This window comes from Chiloscyllium plagiosum, unplaced genomic scaffold, assembly GCF_037043375.1.
Source record: "Chiloscyllium plagiosum isolate Xiang-an unplaced genomic scaffold, Cpla_swu_hap1 HiC_scaffold_37, whole genome shotgun sequence".
NCBI lineage: Eukaryota > Metazoa > Chordata > Chondrichthyes > Orectolobiformes > Hemiscylliidae > Chiloscyllium > Chiloscyllium plagiosum.
Genome location: NW_028270175.1, coordinates 9,745,431 through 9,771,000, shown reverse-complemented (window position 1 = coordinate 9,771,000; position 25,570 = coordinate 9,745,431). Strand labels below are relative to the sequence as shown.

Below are 25,570 nucleotides of genomic sequence, written 5' to 3'. Positions count from 1 at the left end.
CCCTTTACTGACCCCTGGGATGCACGACGTGCAAGCAGTTCTCCAGCTCAAGCGTTAAGCATCACCCTTTGGTTCCAGTCAGTCCGACAGCTCTGTTGCCAACCTGCTATGTCATCTCATGGGGCATTTGTCTAGAACAAGCCTTCCGAGAGACCTTGTACTGAATGCCCCCAAAATCCCCCAACTTTATATCCACAGTATTCCCTTGGTCAGTACAACCAGCCAGTTCCTTCATGTACATCCATCGCGGCATGCCCTCAGCAAGCACACATTGCCTTGTCTTTGTTGTCCCATGTGGAGTTAGCTGGATGCTAATTTGGTATGAATTCGGGGAAGGGTAAATTCCTGTATGTTTTGTTGTTTCAGTAGCTTGTTGCCATGACGACAGTGAGCAGGTGGGGGGGGGGGAAACCATTGGAAATTCACTCCCATGGATTCTTAAAGTGCCCTCGGGTGAAACAAATTGGTCCTTATAACCACGCACGTTACCTTAACTACACTCAGATCCAAAGGAGCACTCTTCTCGAAGGCAGATCTTAAATATTGCGATCTTTTCTGTTTCTCTCTCTACAGTTCAGTCTTTGCCCAGATTTCTACCCAGTTACATCAAGCCAAATCCCTTCCTGCTTTTTCATTTTTAGCCTTTGTCCAATCCTGCACTTTCTCCTTTGACTCTCTATTACCTTGTTCTATTCTTAAACCGAATTGAATCCTATCGGAGCTGATATTTCCAAATTGTGTTCCTACTGTTACAGCATGTGTGTGTCCACCTTCCATTTCCCAGAGCAAATGCATACAGTGCTCTTTTCTCTGTCAGTGCAGAAAAAAATGTTGGTCCAGGAATGAAACAGTCTTAGTGCATTTTACAAACGTTCCCTACCTCGCCTGCAATTGAAATCACATTGTGATTGCTATGTTCTCGACATCTTGGCAACCATCTGCAAATTTTCCCAATCGAGAAGCTATCGTCTGGCGGTTCTAGTCCGCTTAAGAATTGCCACATTTCCCTTCCTGCTCTTAACTGAATGTGGATTAATTTTAACATAACTGTGTAGAGTACTTTCATATTCTGTGCTGTGATAGGTTCCTTTCCCAATACTGCCATCCTTTCTCCCTTTTACCTGTCTTTCCTGCAGGTTGCACAGCTAGAAATATTGAACTTGTCGATCCTCAATTACAATTTTGTTCCTCTCCATTTATCCACGTTCGTAAGGCTTCCAGCTCTCATTTGGGTGTTTTCTGGATTCACATGCTTTGTTTCAATCATTCCTTTTTGTTGGTTTTGTTTCTTTTTTGAAACCTCTTCCTTAGCTCTAGCGTTTTTGTCTTGTCTGTTTTCTTTGGACTGTTCCGGTGTTCCCACGCCCAGTTCAGCTGTTGCTCTGCCATTTATAATTTACACTCTGGAAGGAAAATGGCTTCAGCTCAGTTCACCCATCCTGTCCCAATCAATAATATCCTTGAACAGTTCCAGTATAGCAAGCATTCTGCCTCTTCCTCTTACGCCACTTCCTCAACTACAAATTTATCTTAATTATCTTTCTCTTTGGAAATGGATGACAGCATGGGACTGCAAGTCATCCTGAGACTATTACCCTTCAACTAATGTTGACACTGTGACCTCTGTTTGAAACGTGCATTTTAGGTGCATGGACATTTTGTTCTATTTGGAGAGTGAGTCTTGGATACGCACAACATGTTCCTGTGAAACATCTGCAGTCAGCCAAAGGGCTTGCTGCTATGTGCTCCGTATGTACCAATGCCTCACCAGCTACCAGAAGAGTCCCAATGAGCATTGGGCAGACAGCATGTTGGACAGGCGCATGTTGGATTTTGAGGCTTGAGATTGTGGCCTTGCAGCTGAGCTGTGATTGCATTAAAAATACACCTCCTTGGTCATGTGCTCCGAAAGAAAATATCTCGAAACTTCCTGTGCTGATAGTTAACAAGGCCTATCATTCAGTGAGTTCGTTACTGATCGGTGTCCTAATCCCATCCACTCTGGCTCCATATCCCTTAAAATTGACATGTCAAGCAACAGTGTATTTGAAATTATTGAGTTACGATCTGCTTTTTATTTTGGAATGGAGTTCCACTCTTTTCTTCACCTGATGGATGGGCAATGTTTCCCGCATGACTTCAGTCTGATTTTAGAGTTATGTCACCTTATATTTCTCTTCTCTATCTTTTCATGAAGTCATCTAGCACTGAAACAGACCCTTCGGTCCAACCAGTCCATGCCGACTATAATCCCAAACTAGACTAGTTCCACCTGCCTGCGCTTGGCCCATATCCCTCCAAACCTTTCCTCTTCTCAAACGAATGAAAAATGTTTTAAGTTTTGTCACTGTACCTGCGTCCACCACATTCTCTGGCAGTTCATTCCACGCACGAACCAATCTCTGTGTAAAAAAAGTTACCCCTTGTCCTTCTAAATCTTGCTCCTCTCACCTTAAAAAAAAACCTGTCCGCTCATCTTGAACTCTCCCCACCTGAGGGAAAAGGCTCCTGTCATTCACCTTATGTATACCCGTCATGATTTTCTAAACCTCAAAAAGGTCATACCCCAATCTCCTATGCTGGAAAAGGTCCTGGTGTTTCAACTCCATCCAAAATCCAAAACAAAAAATGTTCAATCACAACACTCCATGGAATACCCATCTTGTGTACAGAATCTCTCCCCATTATCTAAATCTTGGGGCTGTGGTCCCATCCTGTTACATACATTTTAGCATGTCCAACTCCGGTCTAGATGTTTCTGCTTTGTGTGAATTGAATGCTGTCAGCTATTTCCTGAAGGAGTAATGATGTGAAGGAGCCAGTGTTGGACTGGGGTAGACAGAGTTAAAAATCACACAACTCCAGGTTATACTCCAACAGGTTTAATTAGAAGCACTAGCTTTCGGAGTGCTGTTGCTTTGTCAAGTACCCGGTGAGGCGGGATCATAGGGCACAGAATTTATAGTAAAAGATCAAAGTGTCACACTTTGTGATGCAGTGAACTAACCTAGATTGCTGTTAAGTCTTTAATCGAAACCCGCCTTCCCTTTCAAAGTGATAAAAGACTTAACAGCAATCTAGGTTTGTTCAATGCATTACATCAGTTGGATGACACTTTGAGCTTTTACAATAAATTCTGTGTCCTATGATCCTGCCCCACTAGCTACCTGATGATGAAGGAGCAGTGCCCTGAAAGCTTGTACTTCCACATAAACCTGTTGGACTATAACCTGGTGTCGTGTGATTTTTTTGTTTAACTGAAGGAGTACGTCGTTTCTTCCAGCGAGACGAACAGTCTGGCTACAACACTGAGGGCTACAAATGGGTCATCTTTATTTTCCATGAGAAAAGAAATGGCGAGATTGTGATGCAAGTTGACACTCGTCTTAATTACAAGCAGTGCGGCTAAAAGGAATTGATGATTAATATTACGAGGTCGGTTATGGGGGAGTGTAGCCAAGATTAACCCATAGCTTGCTGGTCAATGGAGGGAAATTTCTGTCTCCTTCAGCTGAGCAATTCTGTGCACTTTATGCTCATGCAGTATGACTGTAAACATGTGAATTTTCCAGTAGCAACTTCATCAAACACACAGAACAGTTTACTGCTGTGATAATAACCTGATCTCTAAAAGAAGTGTGTATCTCTGCTTTATGTTTAACCTAGTTGCCTTTCATCTTCTTAGTGTCTCCTCTCAATGTGAAGGTGAGCACTACTCCAAAAATATATGCGTGGTTGCAGCTGCCACCTTAACCAATGGTGGTTGTTAAATTCGCTTACACTGTGCATTGATATAGCGCCTTTGATGTAGTGAACTGTCTCAAGGCACTTCACAGAAGCAATGTTAAACGAGGTTTGACCCTGAGGGCTTGATGCTGACTTGCTCAAAACCTGTTAACAGAGTTAGAACCTGGCCCGGAGTCAATGAAGTATTAGAACAGGCTACTGGATATTTGGTCAAAGGGGAACCACGAGTGAGAATGGAAATGCTTGGGGGGAGGGGGTGGATAAATAACAAGGATGGAAGCCATGTGCTCTAAGAGGGCTGAACAGTGGAGTTTATTCCTGATAACTGTGAGGTGATGCATTTAGGGCAGGCGAGCAAGGCAAGGAGAGAACTCAATACACTGTTGGACTCGCCATAGATTCTTGAGGGCAGCAGGGCAAGATGTTTAAAATAGCCAATGGAAAACTTGCCTTTGTTAGTCGAGGCATTGAGTATATGAGTGTTAGAGCTGTGTAAGATGTTGGTTAGGTCACAGTTGGAGCACTATGTGCAGTTCTGATCAAGGTTGGGGGGGTGGGGGGTGGGGGGGGGGGGGGTTGATGGCTGGCTGGTAATGTTGCTGTACTATTAATCTAGACACCCAGGTAACATTCTAGGGACCTGGGTTTGAATCCCACTTTGGCAAATGGTGGAATTTGAATTTGATATAAGGATTTGGAGTTAAGAGTCTAATGATGACCATGAAACCACTGCCAATTGTTGGGGAAAACCCATCTGGGTCACTAATGTCCTTTAAGGAAGGAAACTGCAATCCTTATCTGGCCTGGCCTAATCTGGGTCTCTAGATTAACAGTACAGTGACAATTCCACCCGGCCATCACCGCGTCCCCCCAGTGATCAAAACTGCGCACAGTACTCCAACTGTGCCCTAACCAACATCTTGCACAGCTCTATCATGATCTCCCTGCTCAGATATTCCCAACCCACAGCAATTTGGGTGACTCTTAACAGCCCTCTGGGCAATTAGGGATGGGCAATAAATGCTGTTCTAGCCAGTGATGTCCTCAATGTTGAATGAATAAACAAATAATTTGACTGAAAGGATGTGATTGCATTAGAGAGGATGCAGAGGAGGTTCACCATGATGTTGCCTGGACTGGAGAGATTCCGTGCTGAAGAAAGACAAAGCAGACTGGATTGTTTTCCTTGGAGCAGAGACATCTGAGGGAGAACCTGATTGTGACATATACAATTCTGAGGGGCATCGATGGGGTGGATAAGAAGGAGCTTTTCCCCTTCATTAAGGGACCAAAAAGCAGGGGCATATTTAAGGTAAAGGGCAGGAGATTAGAGGAAACTGAATTGAACTAAATTTATTGTCACATGTACTGAGGCACAGTGAAAAGCTTTGTCTTGCGAGCAATACAGGCAGATCACATATTTACTTATCTATGCTATTTAACTAGTAGGTAAACAGCGGCAAAAACAAAAACACAAGTACAGGCGAATGTTAAGAGTTTGTGAGTCCATTCAGTATTCTAACAACAGTAGGGTGGAAACTATTTCGAAACCGGCTGGTGTGTGTGTTCAGGCTTCTGTACCTTTTCCCTGGTGGTATAGGTTGTAGAAAAACATTGCCAGGGTGGGATGGGTCTTTGAGAATGCTGACGGCCTTTCCTTGACAGCGGGCCTGGTAGATGGATTCTATAGATGGGAGGTTGGCCTTTGTGATTGTCCGGGCTGAGTTCACCACTCTCTGTAACCGTCTCCGATCTTGAATGGTACAGTTGCCATTTAGTGATACAGAGCTGAAAAATGTGTTGCTGAAAAAGCGCAGCAGGTCAGGCAGCATCCAAGGAGCAGGAGGATCGACATTTCGGGCATAAGCCCTTCTTCAGGAATGAGGAAGGTGTGCCAAGCAGGCTAAGATAAAAGGTCGGGAGGAGGGACTTGGGGGAAGGGCGTTAGGAATGCGATAGGTGGAAGGAGGTTAAGGTGAAGGTGATAGGCCGGAGAAGGGGTGGGAGGGGGGGGGCGGTATACATCCAGTCAGAATGCTCTCGATGGTGCACCTATAAAAGTTGGCAAGGGTATTCACCGTCATGCCCAAATTTCCTTGAGGAAGAAGAGACGTTGTTGGGCCTTTGTAACCAGTGCATCCACGAAAGGTTGTTATGGATGACCACTCCTAGGAGCTTGACACTCTCCACTCTTTCCACCTCTGTCCTGTTAATGTGTAGGGGGGCATGAGTTACATCCTGCGGAAAGTCAATAATGAGTTCCTTGGTTTTGCTGGTATTGAGAGCTGGGTTGTTCTCAGTGCACCATTTTTCTAGGTCTTCCACCTCCCTTCTGTAGTTTATTTTGACGCTATCTGAAGTTCGACTGACCATGGTGGTGTCATCAGCGAACTTGTAGATGGCATTAGACTGGTATTTGGCAACGCAATCATGGGTATACAGTGAGTACCGTAAGGGGCTGAGTGTGCACCCTTGGGGGGCTTCAGTGTTGAGTGCTAGTGAGGATGAAATATTGTCCCCAATCTTCACTGATAGTGGCCTGTGGGTCAGGAAGCTAAGGATCCAGTTGCAGAGAGTGGGACTTAGTTCGAGATCACTAAGTTTAGTTATCAGTCTCGAGGGGATAATAGTGTTGAAGGCTGAACTGTAGTCAATGAGTAGGATTCTTACGTAGCTGTTCTTGGTGTCAAGATGTTCTAGGGAGGAGTGAAGGGCAAGTGATATGGCATCTAACGAGGATCTTTTGGTCCGATAGGCAAATTGGAGTGGGTCAGGAGTAGTGGGGAGGCTGAAGTTGATTAATGCCATGACCTTCCTATAGCAGGGTGAGCAGAACTGTACACAGTACTCCCGAAGAGACCTCACCAATTTTCTGTACAACGTGATGTCCCAACTTCTATACTCAATGAAGGCAAGTGTGCTAAATGCCTTCTTAACCACCCTGTCTATCCGTGATGCAAATTTCAAAGAATTATGTCCCTCAGTCCTTAGGACTCTCTTCTTCCCAGGGCCCGACCATTAATTGTATAAGACCAATCCTTGTTTGTATTCCCGAAATGCAATACTTTGCACTTATCCCAATTAAACTCCCATCTACCCCTCGGTGATGTCAAGAGGCCGAGAGCAGACCAGTGACTCTGACAACTGCTGATAAGCCATGACACCAAATATGAAAATAAGGCTAATTAAAGGGTGGCACGGTGGCTCAGTGGTTAGCACTGCTGCCTCACAGCTCAGAGCCACACTTTCCCAGGCATCTCTAGGACACCCGCATCCACAAACCCCACTGCCCTGTGGCTGAACGCTTCAACTCCCCCTCCCACTCCATCAAGAACATGCAGGTCCTGGGCCTCCTCCATCGCCAAGGTGTTACCACCCGACCCCTGGAGGAGGAACGCATCATGTTCATCATTGGGACCCTGCCACTACACAGGATAAATGTGCATTTCAACAGCTTCCTCATTTCCCTTCCCCCCCCCCCCCACATTATCTCAGTCCCAAGCCTCCAACTCGGCACTGCCCTCCGGACCTGTCCATCACTCCCCCTCTAACCTATCACATTCTCCCTCACTTTCATCCCCCTTTCTCAGCTTCCTTCCCCCTCCCCACCAACCCCACCCCTCTCACATTTATCTCTCAGCCCCAGGCCACAAGCCTCTTTCCTGATGAAGGGCTTATGACCAAAACATCAATTCTCCTGCTCCTCGGATGCTGCCTGATCTGCTGTTCTTTTCCAGCACCACACTCTCGATTGCTGCCTTATAGCGTCAGGAACCCGGGTTCGATTCCAGCCTTGGGCGACTGTCTGTGTGGAGTTTGCACGTTCTCCCCCTGTCTGCGTGTGCTCCGGTTTCCTCCCACAGTCCAAAGGTGTACAGGTTAAGGTGGAGTGGCCATGCTAAATTGCCAATAGTGTTCCCCTAGGGATGTTTACATTGGGTGGATAAGCCATGCGGGATGGTAACAAGGATAAGGTAGCGGGGTGGGTCCAGGTGGGATGCTCTTCAGTGGGGTCAGTATGGACTCGATGGGCCAAATGGCCAGTTTCCACACAAGGGACTCTATAAAAAAAAAAAGGCAACATTCAGGGCCCAGTTAAATGTGTAATTATCATCTTGTGCCCTCCTGGTCCACCAGGCAGCTACACTCATTAATCTGAAGCCGAGGAGGAGAAGGATCAATGAGCAGATAAATCCAGTGACAGGACTTAATAAAATAAAATGCATTTCAAATGCAAATGTGAAACATTTACACGTTAAATTTTATTGGAATCGGGGTTAAAAATGACCAAAGCAGCCTTAAAGGTTTAAGCTGATTTGTTGCATGCCTTCTTTTATGTAATAACCCTGTAATAAAGACAACGCAGGCGTGTGTGTGTGTGTACGTGTGCGTGTGTACACGTGTGCGTGTGTACACGTGTGTGTGTACACGATTAATACTGTTGGGGAACAGGAGTGATTATTTTCTGCCTTGAATTTGTTTTTCAGGTTGGTGCCCACAGCCCGTTTCTTCCCTCTGCGATTACACTGTGTCCGTGCACTGACTCTGCTCTCCGACTGTACCCACACCTTCATTCCAGTCATGCCTTTCATTCTGGAAGTAAGCCTGCACCTTGATTGATGCTGAAAAGATTAATTTGTGGGGGCTGCTGTGTTTCTATCCTGCAAATAGCACCTTTTTTTTTGGTGAATGCTGAAGAACTTTCGTTTGTTTGTCCATTTGCTAAATGAGTGTTTAACTATAAGCAGCACGGTGCCTCAGTGGTTAGCACTGCTGCCCCACAGCACCAGGGACTCTGGTTCAATTCCAGCCTCGGGCAACTGACTGTGTGGAATTTGCACATTCACCCTGCGTGGGTTTCCTCTGGGTGCTCCAGTTTCCTCCCACAGTCCAAAGATGTGCGGGTTAGGCAGATTGGTCATGGGAAATTGCCCCCATAGTGTCCAGGGTGTGTAGGTTATGTGCATTAGTTGGGGGAAATGTAGAGTAATAGCATAGGGGAATGGGTCTGGGTGGGTTACTCTTCATAGGGTCAGTGTGGACTTGATGGCCTGTTTCCCCACGGGAGGCATTTTATGAAAAAACTCTTTCAAAGCTGTGCTTAGAGTCATAGAGATGTTGCAGTATCACACAGGTCCTTCAGCCCATCACATGTCAGTCAAAAACAAACACCGAACTATTCTAATCCCATTCTCCAGCATTTGGCTTCACAAGTGCCTATCGAAATGCTATGAGAGTTTCAGCTCTGCCGCACTTAAAGACAGGGAGTTCCAGATTCACACTACCCCATCTGAGTATTCCATCACCCTCCTGACGTGTGCCTTGTCAATGGTGGACAAGCTTTGAGGAGTTGGGAGATGAGTTACTCGCTTGCAGTATTCCCAGTGTCTTCCCAGTACTCTCAATGTCCCCCACCCCAATCTCTCATCCTTTTACAGAGTGGGGGGGGAGTGGATCAGCGTCAACATGACTGAAGTGTAGGAGATTGAGGGGTGACCTTATGAGGAGGTGTCTTTTCAGCATTTTTCTTTCTCTAACATCTGCCATAAATTAACCCAGTTTGACAATGATTCCACACTCTCTCGTATTCTCCTTCCAATTTCTCTTACGGATGAGTTTTTAATCACAGATTATAGTTGCTGACTACTTCATCAAGTCTGCTTATTGTTGATGAGTGACTAATACTCTGCAGTTTTCTTGCTATTCTTTTTGGGCTGTTTCTATTCAATTGCGTTTGCATGGATACATGTCAAGTACTTTGTGATTGTCAGTCGTACTCTGTTATATTTGTGTGTAATTTAGCATCCTTTGGGCGCAGCACGGTAGCTCAGTGGTTAGCACTGCTGCCTCACAGCACCAGGGGCCCAGATCCAATTCCAGCCTTGGGTGACTGTCTGTGTGGAGTTTGCACATTCTCCCTGTGTCTGCGTGGGTTTCCTCCGGATGTTTCAGTTTCTCCCCACATTCCAAGGATGTGCAGGTCAGGTGAATTGGCCATGCTAAGTTGCCCGTAGTGTTAGGTGCATTAGTCGGAAGGTAGTGGGTTTGAGGGGGTTACTCTTCAGAGGGTCGGTGTGGACTTGTTGGACTGAATGGCCCGTTTCCTCACTGGAGGAAATCTAATCTAATCCTGGGGTTGATACCATCATTGGAGATTCATAGTGTGTGCATCATTTGGAAGTGATTTCCAGTGATGTTCCAATTACTATTGAAACTCCTGCTGATGAATTCGGTAATATAACGTAATGTGATGATGTAGAGGTGCTGATGTTAAACTGGGATGGAGAAGATCAGAAGTCAAACGACACCAGGTTATTGTCCCACTCCTGAACCAAAAACGTGTGTTTTCAAATAAGCCTGTTGAACTATAACCTGGTGCCATGTGACATTTGATAATGCAGCACATGATATATAATAATGGGTAATCTGGAGAATGGAGAAAATCTTGTCATGGTTTAGTCTCAGTACATTGCAGACCTCCTTCTAAATGATAACTGTGAAGGCAGTGGTACTATGAGTCCTGGTGATTCCTGTGTGCTCTGAGTTTCATTTGCACCTCTCACTCAGAAACTGGCAGTAAACAAAAGAAGTTTGTGGGCGGCACGGTGGCACAGTGGTTAGCACTGCTGCCTCACAGCGCCAGAGACCCGGGTTCAATTCCCGCCTCGGGCGACTTACTGCGTGGAGTTTGCACATTCTCCCCGTGTCTGTGTGGGTTTCCTCCGGGTGCTCCGGTTTCCCCCCACAGTCCAAAAATGTGCAGGTTAGGTGAATTGGCCATGCTAAATTGCCTGTAGTGTTAGGTAAAGGGGTAAATGTAGGGGAATGGGTCTGTGTGGGTTGCGGGTCAGTGTGGACTTGTTGGGCCGAAGGGCCTGTTTCCACACTATAAGTAATCTAATCTAATCTAATCAAAAGTTCCAGAATAGAATTGATCTATTACTACTTTCCTGCAGCAGTTCTAAGAAGCTGTCTTTAAACTCTACACACTCTCTTGCCCGTTTAAGCAGCTTGGCTTCACTGTTACCTGCTTTTTCAAGAGTAAGTCTGTTAATCCTCTCCAATAGCTTCCAGCAGCCTCACCTGCCAAAACCGAGCTGAAAGTCCACATATACCACATCCACTGCATCAACCTTGTCAACACTTTAAACAATTGTATCACTTTTTGCAAACACGGCCATTATGAAATCTTGTTTTGGTTACTTTTATAAATTTCGCTTCAGCCAATGATTGGTTACTTCCTCTTTAAAGATTCCAACTCTTACCTTGCTACACATATTAAGCTAAGCCAGTTTAACTCCTGTTACCTTTTTAGAGAAAGCCTGTTACACAGAGTGGGACTGTGACACTGTTTCTTTACAATACAAAACAAAAGGCAGCAAAAAATTGTTGCTGACGAATCTCCGAGGAATAAGGGCACCAACTATCATTGCTTCCTAAATGTGGCATTGTTGGCGCAGAGCTAGTTTTTATAATTGGAAAGTCCCTGGGCCTGAAAAATGTGGTGTTGGAAAAACACAGCAGGCCAGGCAGCATCCGAGGAGCAGGAGAATCGGCGTTTCGGGCGTAAGCCCTTCTTCCTGAAGGTCTCCAGCATCTGCAGTCCTCACTTTCTCCAAGTCCCTGGGCCTGACAATCCACATGGATTCATGCACTTTCAGCTTGGGGTGGTATTTTGAGCAGCAGCCGTGATCTCTGTCCCCCTATTGTAATGTTGAAAATGTTCCCGTGCATTGGTAATGGAGTTCCTGGCACTGTCCACACTTGGGCCAATGTTAATACTGTCTCCATTATGGCCTCACCATCAAAGTTCTCAATCAGTCTGATGTACCAAGGGGTCTCACTGCTGCACTCTGGCATTTTGTAAGTTGAAATGGTGTGAGCCAGGTACAGTTACGAAAAGTACATGATGACTTAAAACAAAGCTGAAGTATTTTATTTGCCAGACTATCAGACCAGGACGGATATTTGAAGGAGGTATGAGTGTAGTCTTTGGACTGTAAGGCAAGATATTCAGCTGCATTTTTCCATAAAGCAAGTGTGTCCAATGATCCAGCAAATGCAGAAAATCTGATTCATTGTCTCGGAACAGAACATTGAGTGAATAAACTGAAGGGTTGGCCCAGTTCTGTCTTGTTTTGCTTCTAAATATGTATGTAGCATATATAGAAAATCTGAGGGAAATCATCTTTTAGATGACATTGCCCAATAAACTATTGCGAAAATCTTACAATTATTCAGAAGTTATTTTCATATTTGAGGTTTGATGATAAATCATTTTTGTTTGTTTTGAGTGGTGCTGGAATACTATGGAAGAATTCTAGAACTTGAGCTTTGCAGGAAATAGGGAGCTTTTTAGGTGAAAGAAAGTGTTCTATGGTGCCCAGAGTATGTATGTGTTGGCCAGATGTACAACAGTTTCAAAGTAGGAAGTTTCTTCCATTTCATCTTGCAGTTTGTCTTCCATCCCTAGTTAGCTGCAGTGTGGCAGGTTGCTCGTATGTTTGCCTTTTGAGTCATGACATTCTTGGTCATGTGAGATCTTCATTTAGGCAAATGCTTCAGGATGGTGCTGTGGGAGCACTGCACTGTCAGAGGTGAAGGTGGCCATTGTCGTTCCTCCCGGCGACTAGAAGCAGCGAATATGCTTCCTTACGGCGCAATCAGAGGTGGCGGATATGGTTCCTCCCGGCGATCGAAGGCAGAATGGTATTAGCAGCAAGAGTGGGTCAGAACGTAGCTCACCCTGGTGACCAACACAAGACCTGCAGACTGACCTGGTCCGTCCAGGCCGTGGCTGCATCAGTGGCTGTGCATTCCAAACAACCTTGACAGAGAGAACAACTTTCAACTTTGTGATCCGAATGTTTTTCTTCCTTTTTGGCTCTCTGTTATTTCTGAAAAATTCTGGTTTTTATAACCAAGATGGCGCTGGAGAATGGCGACTTTGACCGTTTTTCACTGGACTCCTGCGTTCCTATACTCTGGTACACGGGGCAACAATATCTAATTCTAATCTGCCTGTTGGGGTGGCTGTGAAAGATCTCAGTGCCTTATTTTGAAGAAGTGCAGGGGAGATTTTCAAGATGTTCTGGTCAATATTAATCCATCAGGTAACATCACAGTACAAGTGATCTGGTTATTCTTGCTGGTTCACGTGATTTGCTGTGCCCAAATTGGCTGCTGCTTTGCAACACTTTACCCTGGAAAGCAATCCAAGAGTCCGATGGTCATGTCAGGTACCGGAGGTTGCAAGCTTTTTCTATCTCTTTCAGTTCGAAGAGAGTTCTCGTTATACTTTAGTGCGAATTACCTCAGACCAACCTTCGATATTTATTTAATGCCACTTTCTGTGTAATGTGTATTACACAGTTTACAGCACAGATATAAAAGCTTGGGGCAAATTGAACTATAGTGATGTTTACTCTCAAACTTCACCTCCCTAATTCACAGAGTCATGGAGATGTATAGCACGGAAACAGACCCTTCAATCCAATTCGTCCATACTGACAGATGTCCTAAACTAATCTAGTCCCATTTGCCAGCATTTGGCCCATATCCCTCTAAATCCTTTCTATTCATGTATCCAGCCAGATGCCTTTCAAATATTGTACCAGCCTCCACCATTCCCACTAGCAGCTCATTCCATACATGCACCAACCTCTGCGTGAAAAAAGTTGCCCATTAGGTCCCTTTTATATCGTTTCCCCTCTCACCCTAAACCTATGCCCTCTAGTTTTGGACTCGCCTACCCTGTGAAAAAGTCTATTTAACCTATCCATGCCCCTTATGATTGTATCAACCTCTATAAGGTCACCCTTCAGCCTCTGACGCTCCAGGGAAAACAGTCCCAGCCTCTTCAGCCTTTCCCTGTGGCTTAAATCCTCCAACTTGGCAGCGTCTTTGTACATCTTGTCTGAACTCTTTCAAGTTTACCAACAATAGGCTGGAGACCAGAATCGAACACAATATTCCAAACGTGGCCTCATCAATGTCCTGTACAGCTACAACATGATCTCCCTATTAGAAATTCCTACTTTCTATGTTACTGGGGAGAAACTCTTTTCTGTGGCAGATGGCCCTGGGAACCAGGAGTTATGTATTAAAATGGAATTGAAAAAGATGTTCTACTCTCCTATTGTGTTCCTTAACACTGAATCGCCACTTTAAAAAAAATTCATTCACAGCCCTTATATTGGCTCACTGAGTTGCCTGGCTACAACGTAGTTGAAGATCAGATTAGATTAGATTCCCTGCAGTGTGGAGACAGGCCCTTCGGCCCAACAAGTCCACACCGACCCTCTGAAGCATAACCCACCCAGACCCACTCCCCTACCCTTTATTTACCCCTGACACTATGGGCAATTTACATGGCCAGTTCACCTAACCTGCACATCTTTGGACTGTGGGAGGAAACCGGAGCACCCGGAGGAAACCTATGCAGACACGGGGAGAACGTGCAAACTCCACACAGTCAGTCGCCCGAGACTGGAATCAAATCCAGGTCCCTGGCCCTGTGAGGGAGCAGTGCTAACCACTGGGCCACCGTGCCGCCCAAATTACGAGCTGGTTTAGGACATAGGACAGCACAGCACAGGACCAGGCCCTTTGGCCCACCATGTGCCGAACATGGCGCCAAATTAAATTAATCCCTTCTGCCTGCCGTTGGTCCATATCCCTTCATTCCTTGCGTAGGTTTATTGAACAGATAAACTGATTAACTTTGCAGTTACAGAGTAACTTGTGTACGTATCCCGAGTCAAACTTGCCATTGCCTGTGCTCCTCTGGGCTGCTGGTTATTCTGGTCCTTGGCTCATTCGCAAACTCTGCTCTTAAAAACAAACGGAGGAGAAATAGTTTCATGTGGGCCATTACAGGGTGCACTCCCTTAAAATGAAGCTGCTGGATCCAGATTACCCCAGGAGCATGCAAACGATCGCAGCGACACAAGCAAGTAGGACTGACTTATGAGATTCTGAGAAAAGCAGCGAAGTGGGGGAGAAGCACTGATAAAGGGACAGCACTGATGCGAATGGCCTGCGGGGGCAGCGTTTCTCACTCTCCCCTTTCGAGGCATCGAGAAGCTGGGGCTGAGACGGTGAGAACATCAGCAGGGAGACCGAGATGGCTAAGGCCACACGCTAAGAGGCAGGTTTAGGGGGATCTGCTGTTTCTAACTTTGCTCATCAGCTTAGTGCTGAGAGCGTGCTGCTTGCTGCCTAACCGGCTGCAGATGAAAAATGTGCTGTGCGGTTTCAATTTGGCTGCACACGCCTCCGTGAGCCCACATCCTGCTGGCCTGTGGAGAGCAGTGACATGTATTAACACCCCTTTGGCTCATACATACTAGTCTGCCGTTCACTAGCTTCCTTCCTTCTCTCAAGATGTTTGCCAGTTTACTTGGTGACAGTAGCCTTTTTTTTTTGCTCCCTCTTTTGCCGCTGTAGTGTGTTTCAAGGTAACGTATTTCCGCTTGTTGTAACACAGTGTGGTATATCACGTATGGTCCAGACTTACCACTCTCCACCCTGTGCTTCCTCTTGGCTTCCACTCGCCTTAACCACATCCGATACACTCGAAATTGGCTTTTTATTTTCAGCCTGCCAGTTGCTTGAGAATAGTGAGCTGCTGTAAAAACAAAACCTTCCCCCCACCCCCTTTACTGGTCTGGGGCTGACATGTTTCTTATGTTCTATTTGTGTTTGCAGTGTGAACTGTCCCACCTCGTGCTTTCTCTTTGTTTACTTTCCAACCATTTCAGTGCTGAGCTTAACTCTTTAATGGGCCACTCTCAAAGCTCTGAATTAGATGAAGGATTAGATCTGGATTCCTGATGAAGGGCTTTTGCCCGAAACGTCAATTTTCCTGCTCCTTGGATGCTGCCTGACCTGCTGTGCTTTTCCAGCACCACTCTAATCTAGACTGTGATTTCCAGCATCTGCAGTCCTCACCTTTGCCCACTCTCAAAGTTCTGCTGAGCGTTCAGATATGGTTGTACGCGAGTTCCTGGCCTGTTTCTCTGCCATTTCCCAGAGCACCCCCAGGCCCGTATTTTAGTGTCCCTAGAAAATGTGTAGAAAGCGAAGCATTTCTGCCTTAAAATGGACGTGACTGTTAACAGTGATGGGAACATTTCTGGCCTGGCACTTTGATTAGAGAGATGGAAGGTTTCGGTTCCACGCGACTGGTGTGTCCACACACTGGCCTTCATCAGTCAGGGCATTGAGTATAGAAGTTGGGAAGTTATGTTGCAGTTGTACAGGACGTTGGTGAGGCCACACATAGAGTATTGTGTTCAGGCTTGGTCATCTTGCTGTAGGAAGGATGTTATTAAACTGGAAAGAGTGCAGAAGAAACTTACAAGGATGTTGTCAGGACTCGAGGGACTGAGTTATAGAAAGAGGTTGGACAAGCTACGACTTTTTCCTTTAGAGCATAGGAGACTGAGGGGGATCTTATGTATAAATTCACGAGAGGCATAGGGAGGGTGAATGCACTCAATCTTTTTCCCAAGGTTTGGGGAATCGAGGACTAGAGGGGAAAGAATAAAAGGGAACCTGAGGAGCAACTTTTTCACACAGAGGGTGGTACGCATATGTGGTTGAGGTGGGTACGTTAACAGCATTTAAAAGACATTTGGACAAATACATGAATAGGAAATGATTAGAAGGATATGGGCCAAGTGCAGGGAAATGGGGTTAGAGTGGATGGCCATTTTGATTGGCATGGACCAGTTTGGGCCAAAGGGCCCCTCTCTGTGCTGTATTGAGTTGAACAGCTAGGATACCAGATGGCAGGAGGCATGTTTACACTACCACATGTTAGAAATGTCCGTGTGGGATTAACACTTAACCATGACTCACCCTATTCCTATCACTAAATATTCAACATCATGTTGAGTATTCCAAATATATTTGGCACTCTTCTGCTTGCTATTTATTGCCCACAACTACTACCCTTTCAAAGGTGGTGGTGAGAACCCCTCCACACCCCCAAATTGCTGTTGTTGATGAGTTGTAGGGACACCCACGGTTTTGGGGTAAAGTTTCTGCCACGTTGCTCTGGGTCAGAGGTCAAACAGGGAAAGGATGACAGATTTCCCACACTGCAGGAGGAGACGGGAGTTTACTAGATGGGTTTTTAACAGCAATCTGATCATTTCATGGTCCTTAGTAACCAAGACTGTCATTTTATTCCAGGTTTATTCATTCATTTCCATTCCCCAGTTGCTGTAGTGGGATTTGAACTCCACTAGTCCAGTGATGTTACCATTGTGCTCCTGTAGTTAATTATGACAAAAAATGTCCCATTTTGAGACACACTGGTCTGCTTTAAATGATCTTTCTGCTCCTGTTCTCCTCCCTTCTGTCTTTACTACAGGGTGATTGAGCACTGTTGTAGTTTGACTGACAAAGCCTCACTGTGCTGTATTCAAGTGGGGCTAGGGTTTAAGACCCCCAATTGATGGGTCAGTATTCCCTGTGAGCGCAGCACCCGACTGGGACCACACCAGCGCAGGATTCAACTTCAACTGCCTAATTGAGGTCCAAACCTGCACATCTTCGGGACTGTGGGAGGAAGCTGGAGCACCCGGAGCAAACCCACGCAGACACGGGAAGAATGTGCAAACTTCACACAGACAGTCACCCAAGATTGGAATCAAGACCGGGTCCCTGGTGCTGTGAGGTAACAGTGCTAACCACTGAGCCACTGTGCCGCCCTAAACTACTTCAGGTTTCTCCAACATTTTCTGTTCCTTGACAAGGCATTTCGTCCCCGATCCTAATCTCACTAATCCTTTGTCTCGATATCTTTTTCTCTGTTTCCGCCTCTGCAAGAGCCCTCTGGGATGTTTTCTATGTTAAAGGTATCACGATAAATGCAAATTGTTGTTGTTTAAAAACATATGGTGACAAGTGGATGCCAGTGTGGTGCTGCGTTTAAACAATGTGGGATTAATCACTTAAACCACAAGTTAGTATGTAGCATCCGTTCAGATCCAGCAGTGGTTTAAACCATGCATCACATTAAGCTGATGTGTAAATATGTTTATAGTTTACTGGAATCCTTGGTCTCCATGTACCAATGGCACACAAAGGAGGTGTGGTAAATGCAATCATTCAGACAGTGGTATCTGCACCAAGGGTTGACCCCTTGCAGATGTGAATGTTTTACAGTCTGTAACTTTCAGTATTGAAGACAAAGAGAGAGTTGTTCCTGTGGTGGGGCGGTTGTGGTTTGAACGATAGTGTTTTCTTTTTCCGAAAGAAATTAAAATTAGACATTGGCAGAGAGTTTGCAAAATGGAATTTCATTAAAGTCTTACTGCACTGCCCTTGAAGCAACAGTCACTGTACACGTTACAGTACAAATTACTAATGCACAGGCTCACATTTTGGAACTGTACCAGAGAAAGAGCACTCTCATGCCTGAGGTTTCTCCTTTCTATAGAGAGAAGGTTGAGTTTCTGTAAGGTTACCAAAGCCATCTTCACTCAGTCGAAATTGCAATATTTAAAAGGAATCTGAGTGGATATATGAATAGGAATGGTTTGGAAGGATATGGGCCAGGTGCTGGCAAATGGGACTAGATTAGGTTGGGATATCTGGTCAGCATGGACGATTTGGACCGAAGGGTCTGTTTCCATGCTGTACATCTCTATGACTCTACAACTCTACAGTGATCAGTTTATTTGTGCCTTCAATTCTACAACGAGTTCCTGAATTCAGACAAAAATAGGCATTAATTTTGCGTCTTGCGCCAAGAGTTAGGTTTAGCAGAGACTGGGTAGGAGTAATCAAATTGTAGTGTTTGATCAATAAGGTGAGTGATGATGAGCCTTAATGGTCTTTTCTCATCTTTCTTTTAATGGGGTGAAATGAGAGTGGTCTGGGCTGAACAAGGGGAAGATTGCTCCGTGAACAAACTTGCATTTACAAAGGGCCAGTAATATAGTAAACCATCACAAAATGTAACGCAGGATATTTAAAGGAATATTTGACATTGATACAAAGAAAGAGCCATTAGCAACCATGACTAGAAGCTTAGTTAAGTAGCTTGTTTTAACACACATCTTAAAATTGGAGACAGAAGAAAACTATTTTAAGGTGGGACTGCTAACCCTGAAACCTGGACAGCTGAAAGACAGCCACCAAGCAATGGGGTTGGGGGAAGTGGGAGAGACGCCAGGGTCATATTGAGGAACAAGCAGAGCCCCAGATGGATTGGAAGCCTGAAGAGGCTACACTGATAGCAGGGAAACAAGCTCGCTCCATGGATGAGTTTGAATGAAACCTACTCGTGCATACCTCTGAGGGATTTTAAAGTTTAACGCACATCGAAAGGTTTTGCATATCAGACGTATTGAGATCCCTTTTGCATCTTCTCCCCTTTATCTTTCTCTCTTTATCCCCTCCTTTCCTTAATTAATACCCAAGAGATGGGCTGGCTCATTCCCAAAGCCATAGCTGGCCTTGGACTGCTGCCATGGACCACTCAGCAGTAATCTAGTGGAGAAAAGAAGCCCTTACATTTACATGCAATGACCTACTAAGCTTCTTAAAACATCACAGAGCACTTCACAAAGAAGGTACTATTATCCATCGTTCTTTAGACAGCCATTTTATACACAGTGCAAACTCCCCACAGTTACGACTGAGGTGAGGTAGCACTTGATTTGACTTCTGATAGTTGCTTCAAGGAACGAGCGTTGGTCAAAACATGGGACCATTTTTCCGATCTTCAAACCGTAACCCTGGGACCATTAGCATTCACCAGAATATGTTTGGGAATGGTCACAGTTGGGCATCATGCTTCGGTACTGTTCAGAGTGAAAGCCTACACAATGAACATTAGAAATAGGAGCAGCAATGGGTCAGTAAGTGATCCCTGAAGCAACGTGCGTTATTCCTGCATCCAGAATAATTGCTGGATTATATGTGGCCATTGGGATGGGATTGAATTTAGGATTGAGAGAGCCAAGAGGCAATATATTACGGTTGGTTGACGATGGGGCATTTGGCACAGTTATTACAAAAGTGATTGTGGCATTGGAGTCACACTCAGGAATGTACTCCATATAGTTTATGTTATGGATAAATCCCTTCGTTAAGTTTTTCCTGCAGTCAAAGGACATTTTAGAACCACCTCAAGATTGCTACAATGCTTAACAGTCTATACAGAAGCAATTACAGGGAAAATATGTTTTTTACAAAAAAAGAGGTAGGGAATCTGTTCTTGGTTCATTCTGTGGCATCTTCAGGATCATTTCTTGTTCATTTTCTTTTTTGTTGATAGAAACATAGAAAATAAGACAAGGTTAAAAATCTCACAACACCAGGTTATAATCCAACAGATTTATTTGGAAGCACTTGCTTTCCGAGCGCTGCTCCTTCATCAAGTGGTTCATTGGAGCAGTGCTCTGAAAGCTAATGCTCCCAAGTAAGTCAGTTGGACTATAACCTGGCGTTGTGCGATTTTTAACCTTGTCCACCCCAGTCCAACACTGGCACCTTCAAGTCATAGAAAATAGGAGCAGGAGTAGGCCATTCAGCCCTTCAAGCCTGCTCCACCATTCAACATGTTCATGGCTGATCATCCAACTCAATAGCCTGTTCTGGTTTCTCCCCCATATCCTTTGATCACTTTAGCCTCAAGTGCTATATCCAACTCCTTGGAAAAATGTCCATGTTTTGACCTCAAACCCATTCTGTGGCAGTGAATTCCACAGGCTTACCACTCTCTCGATGAAGAAATTTGTCCTCCTCTCGGTCCTAAATGATTTATACACACCCGTGGACTGTGACCCTTGGTTTTGGACACTACCAGCTCTCTGTCTCTGTTTCTCTCTCTCTCTCTCTCCCTCTCTTCCCCCACCCCCCGCCCCCGCCAACTCCCCCAACCAACCATTGAGAACATCCTTCCTGTATATATTCTGTCTTGTCCTGTTAGACTTTTAACCCCAATTCTCCTTGTATAGTCCTAACCGATTCAATCCCCTCCTCAGACAACAGTCCTGACATCCCAGGAATCGGTCTGGCAAATCTTTATACTTCCTGTATAGCCAAAACATTCTTCCTCAGGCAAAGACCAAACTGCACATGCATTTTCAGATGGGGTCTCCCCACTGCCTTATACAATTGCAGCAAGACCTCTCTGCTGCTGTATTCAAATCCTCTCGCTATGAATGCCAACATACCATTTGTCGTCTTCACTGCCTGCTGCCCCTGCAACGCTTACTTTCAGCGACTGGTATACAAGATTGTAACCCCTCTATTTTTGAAGGGTGGTCGAGAGAAAACCAAATTTATAGACCAATGAGCCTGACGTCAGTGGTGGGGATAATGCAATTGAATTGAATTGGATTTATTGTCACGTGTACCGAGGCACAGTGAAAAGCTTTGCCTTGTGAGTGATACAGGCAGATCACAGAGTTAAGGAGCATCGATAGGTAAATAATAGGTAAACAGCAGCAAAAACAAAAAATTCAGTTACAGGCGAATGTTAAGAGTTTGAGTCCATTCAGTATTCTAACAACAGTAGGGTAGAAACTGTTTCAAAACCAGTGGTGCGTGTGTTCAGTGTTCAGTTCAGCAATGGTAGAGGTTGTAGGAAAACATTGCCAGGGTGGGATGTGTCTTTGAGAATGCTGGTGGCCTTTCCTTGACAGCGGGCCTGGTAGATGGATTCTATAGATGGGAGGTTGTCCTTTGTGATTGTCCGGGCCGAGTTCACCACTCTCTGTAACCGTCTCCGATCTTGAATGGTACAGTTGCCATACCAGGTACTGATACATCGAGAATGTTCTCGATGGCGCACCTATAAAAGTTGGCAAGGGTATTCACCATCATGCCAAATTTCCTCAGCTGCCTGAGGAAGAAGAGACGTTGTTGGGCCTTTGTAACCAGTGCGTCGACATGAAGAGTCCAAGAAAGCTTGTTGTGGATGACCACTCCCAGGAGCTTGACACTCCACTCATTCCACCTCTGTGCTGTTAATGTGTAGGGGGGCATGAGTAACACCCCCCCCAAAAGTAACATCTTTGCCGAAATGCAAGAGTCCAATATAAGACTTAATAACAGAGCCTTGGAAAACAGTGACAAAATCGAACAGAATTAGCATGGATCGGGGAAAGGACAATCATGCTTCATATATCTACTGGAACATGCTGTCTCTCATTTTACAACCATTCAGATAATAATCTGTCTTCCTTTTTGCTTCCAAAGTGAGTAACCTCACATTTGTCCATATTATACTTTATCTGCCGTGCATTTTCCCACTCACTCAGCCTGTCCAAATCACACTGAAATATTTCTGCATCTTCCTCACGGTTCAGCTTCCCACCCAGCTTTGTGTCATTAGCAAATCTAACGATATTACATTTAGTGCCTTCATCTAAATAATTATTATATATTGTAAATAGTTGGGGTCCAGGCACTGATACCTACAGTACAGCAGCAGATACTACCCTCCATTCCATCTCTGTTTCCTGTCTGCCAGCCAGTTTTCTATCTGTCTTAACGCACTACCCCCAGTCCTGATTGCTTTACTTTTACATGCTCATGTGGGACTTTATCAAAAACTTAAAGTCCACTGGCTCCCCCTCATCAACTCTACTAGCTACATCCTCAAAATATTCTAGTAGGTATGAGGCGTGATTGTCCTTTCATCAATCCCTGTTGGTTCAGTCCGATTCTGTCACTGTTTTCCAAGTGCTTTGCTATTAACTCATTCTAATGGACTCTTGCATTATCCCTGCTACTGATGTCAGGCTCACTGGACGATAATTTCTGGTTTTCTCTTGACATCCCTTCTTAAATAGAGGGGTTACAATTGCTTCCCTCCAATCTGTAGGAACTGTTCCAGAGTCTGTAGAATCTTGGAAGATGACCACCAATGCCTCCACTACTTCTTGGGCCATTTCCTTAAGTCGTTTGTGATGTAGTTGATCAGGCCCTGGCGATTTATCCAGCTTGGATCACATTCAATTTCCCTGTTACCATTTCCCTATTAATACTGATTACTTTCAGTACCTCCCTACCTTTAAACTTTGTGTTCCCCAACATTCACCGATCTCTTTTAAAGCTCAACCTAGTCCCTGACCCCAATGCTAATTTATCTTCAATCCGTTCACATAAGCCAACTACAAATGTCGCAAGAATTATATAGGCCAACAACATTACTGTGCTGGCCAAGCAGAGAAGTCCATTCATGACACCAACCCCTAGTGTCTCTATCTATTATAAATCCTGATTCTAATCCTAACCCTAACCCTGACCCTACCCAGAACCAGTCAATGGCAGACAGTAGGAGTGGAAGAGACTGTTGGTTGGCCATGTTATGGAAAGAAAATGGAGCCTCTTCCATCATTATCCATAGCTGTGGACTGCAACATGCATGTACAAGTATGTGTTTACAGTACATTGAAGTTGATCACAGGTAGGCGACGAGTTAATATTTTCACTTGTGTTACATCACCGAGGACGATGCCTTAGTTTCAAGGGGCTGCTTTGCAAATTCCCAGAAAAAGAAAGGCAGGTTTGCATTGGTCTAGCTCCCTGCTACTGACAATGGATTCAATTGAAGTGCAGGAGATAGCCACACACAGTGGTCCCCAGATAATCTATTTGAATGAAGTTGGTTGAGGGATAAATATTAGCCCGAACGCCAGGGCAAATTTCCCTGCACTTCCTTGCAGTGATGCCTTGAATCTTTGATGCCACAGTTTTTCATGTGCTCAGTGCCACCCAGCGGGTTTGGCTCCTTTTATAGAATGGCCAGGGTGAAGACAAAGTCAGAAATTATCTTAAGGATCAAATTTCAAAACAACTTTTAAAATAATTGATTGTGGCTCAGACTACTATTACTCAAGGTTAACAAGTATCAGACTCTGACTAATGAGTGAATAGCTCTAATCCATCTTCTTTTTGTTGACGTGCTCTGTGTCTCATTAAGAGAGTCTCACATTCCAGGATGTCCAGCCAGTTTTAACTCCACCTACTCTTTAGTATTTATACCTAGTGATGTACAGCTCTGTGACACCAGCACAGGATTTCTCCACTGTCCTAATCCCTGACACAAACACAACTGAGACTGGACATTGGTGTTACACCTGTTAGACAGTGCATCTGAGAAAGTAGCACTCCCTTGTTGTTGGAGTGGCACCTGAACCCACAGCATTTGGACTCCGAGGTGAGGGTGATTTTTGGGTCCTAACTGACAGAGAATACAACTTGTCCTGTCCCATTGAGGTAGAAACTGGCCTTCATGAGCGTCTGTGTGAAAATATTCCTCTTTGTCCAATCGCTTCCTCTGGCCTAATTTCCGAATTATAATCCAGCTCCTGTACCAGCAACAGGTTGTTTAAAAAAGGAACAGGTCTGCAATCCTGAAATAGCACCGAGGGGCACAGATAAACCTCAGAGACATAAAGAGACCCAGTAAAACTTGCAAGATGTTTCCTCCATCTGCTGGTCTTCCAGCTTGGCATCTGTCTCCGATAGAGTGTGTCCAATTAAACAAATTCTCCTGTGACACCACTTAGTACCAGTGATGGTGTTGTGTCATAGGTCACTCAGAGAGCCTGGGATTCTGTGGCAATGTGCACTTTTACAAACATCTCTCCTCTCTCCCTACTTTTCTCTTTTTTCCCCAGCACTCACTCTACCCCATCCTCCCTCTCCCCTTCCTCCCTCCCTCTCTCTCTCTCTCTCTCGCCCCCTCTTTCTCTCTGTCTCTCTCTCTCTCTCTCTCTCTCTCTGTCTCTGTGTGTTTCTTTCTCTCTCTCTCTCTCTCTCTCTCTCTGTGTGTTTCTCTGTCTCTCTCTCTCTCTCTCTCTCTCTCTGTCTCTCTCTCTCTGTCTCTCTCTCTCTGTCTCTCTCTCTGTCTCTCTCTCTGTCTCTCTCTCTGTCTCTCTCTCTCTGTCTCTCTCTCTCTGTCTCTCTCTCTCTGTCTCTCTCTCTCTGTCTCTCTCTCTGTCTCTCTCTCTGTCTCTCTCTCTGTCTCTCTCTCTGTCTCTCTCTCTCTCTCTCTCTCTCTCTCTCTCTCTCTCTCTCTCTCTCTCTCTCTCTCTCTGTCTCTCTGTCTATCTCCCCCCTCTCTCTCCACCCACTCTCTGTCCCTTCTCCCTTTTCTCTTTTGTCCCCATTCTCTCTCCCCTCCCCTCCCCTACAACATCCCCTGCTTTAACCTCTCATTCTCTCCTCTCTCTGCCCTGTTTCTCTCTTATTTCTTGCTGTCTTCCCTCACCTGCTGTGCTCGCCCTCTCTTCCACCCCCCCCCCCCCCCTTCTGTCTATCTATCTCTGTGTGTCTCTCTCTCTGTCTCTCTCTCTCTCGTCTGTCCTGTTTGCTATTATAATTAGAGGCAGGAATGGTCACGGAGGATGCAGGTCCTGGGCTTGTGGGTTCTTCACTGAGTGAACTGTTGCTAGCTCAGTGCATGAAAAGTGTCCTTTTACTTTTCTGAATAATAAACTGGAGTTTTTCTTTTCCGTGGCCTGTGACGGTCAGTCCAAGATTTCACTTTCCTCAGATAACCTCTCCTTTGCCAACATCATCTGTCTTCTCTTTAAGTTTCTCGTTCCCTTTGATGTTAGCACTTCCCCCTCTGACTGCGTGTGTTCCCTGGAGCCAAGGTCAGGCTTTCTTTTTGAAAAAGATTTTTAAAAACTCTCCAGTCCCACAGGAGCAGCCGATTCAACATGTCCCGCAGCAATGCTGCTTCGAAGTCTTGTTTTTCCTTTTACTAATACACCCCATCTTTTGGATAGCTCTATTCTCTCCAACCCTTTCCTATTGGTGAACTTATCCAAATGTCTTTTAA

At 45.1% G+C, this 25,570-nt stretch overlaps 1 protein-coding gene across 2 annotated transcripts in view; it reads left to right on the top strand.

Annotated features, from left to right (window-relative positions):
• noc2l (NOC2-like nucleolar associated transcriptional repressor) overlaps nucleotides 1–25,570 on the top strand; it is a 175,254-nt gene that overhangs the window by 88,435 nt on the left and 61,249 nt on the right. For both annotated transcript variants that reach the window (XM_087980302.1, XM_043676134.2), the window contains exon 12: nucleotides 8,235–8,346. In XM_087980302.1, coding sequence (XP_087836428.1) covers nucleotides 8,235–8,346 — 112 coding nt within the window. The remainder of the gene's footprint in view (nucleotides 1–8,234; nucleotides 8,347–25,570) is intronic.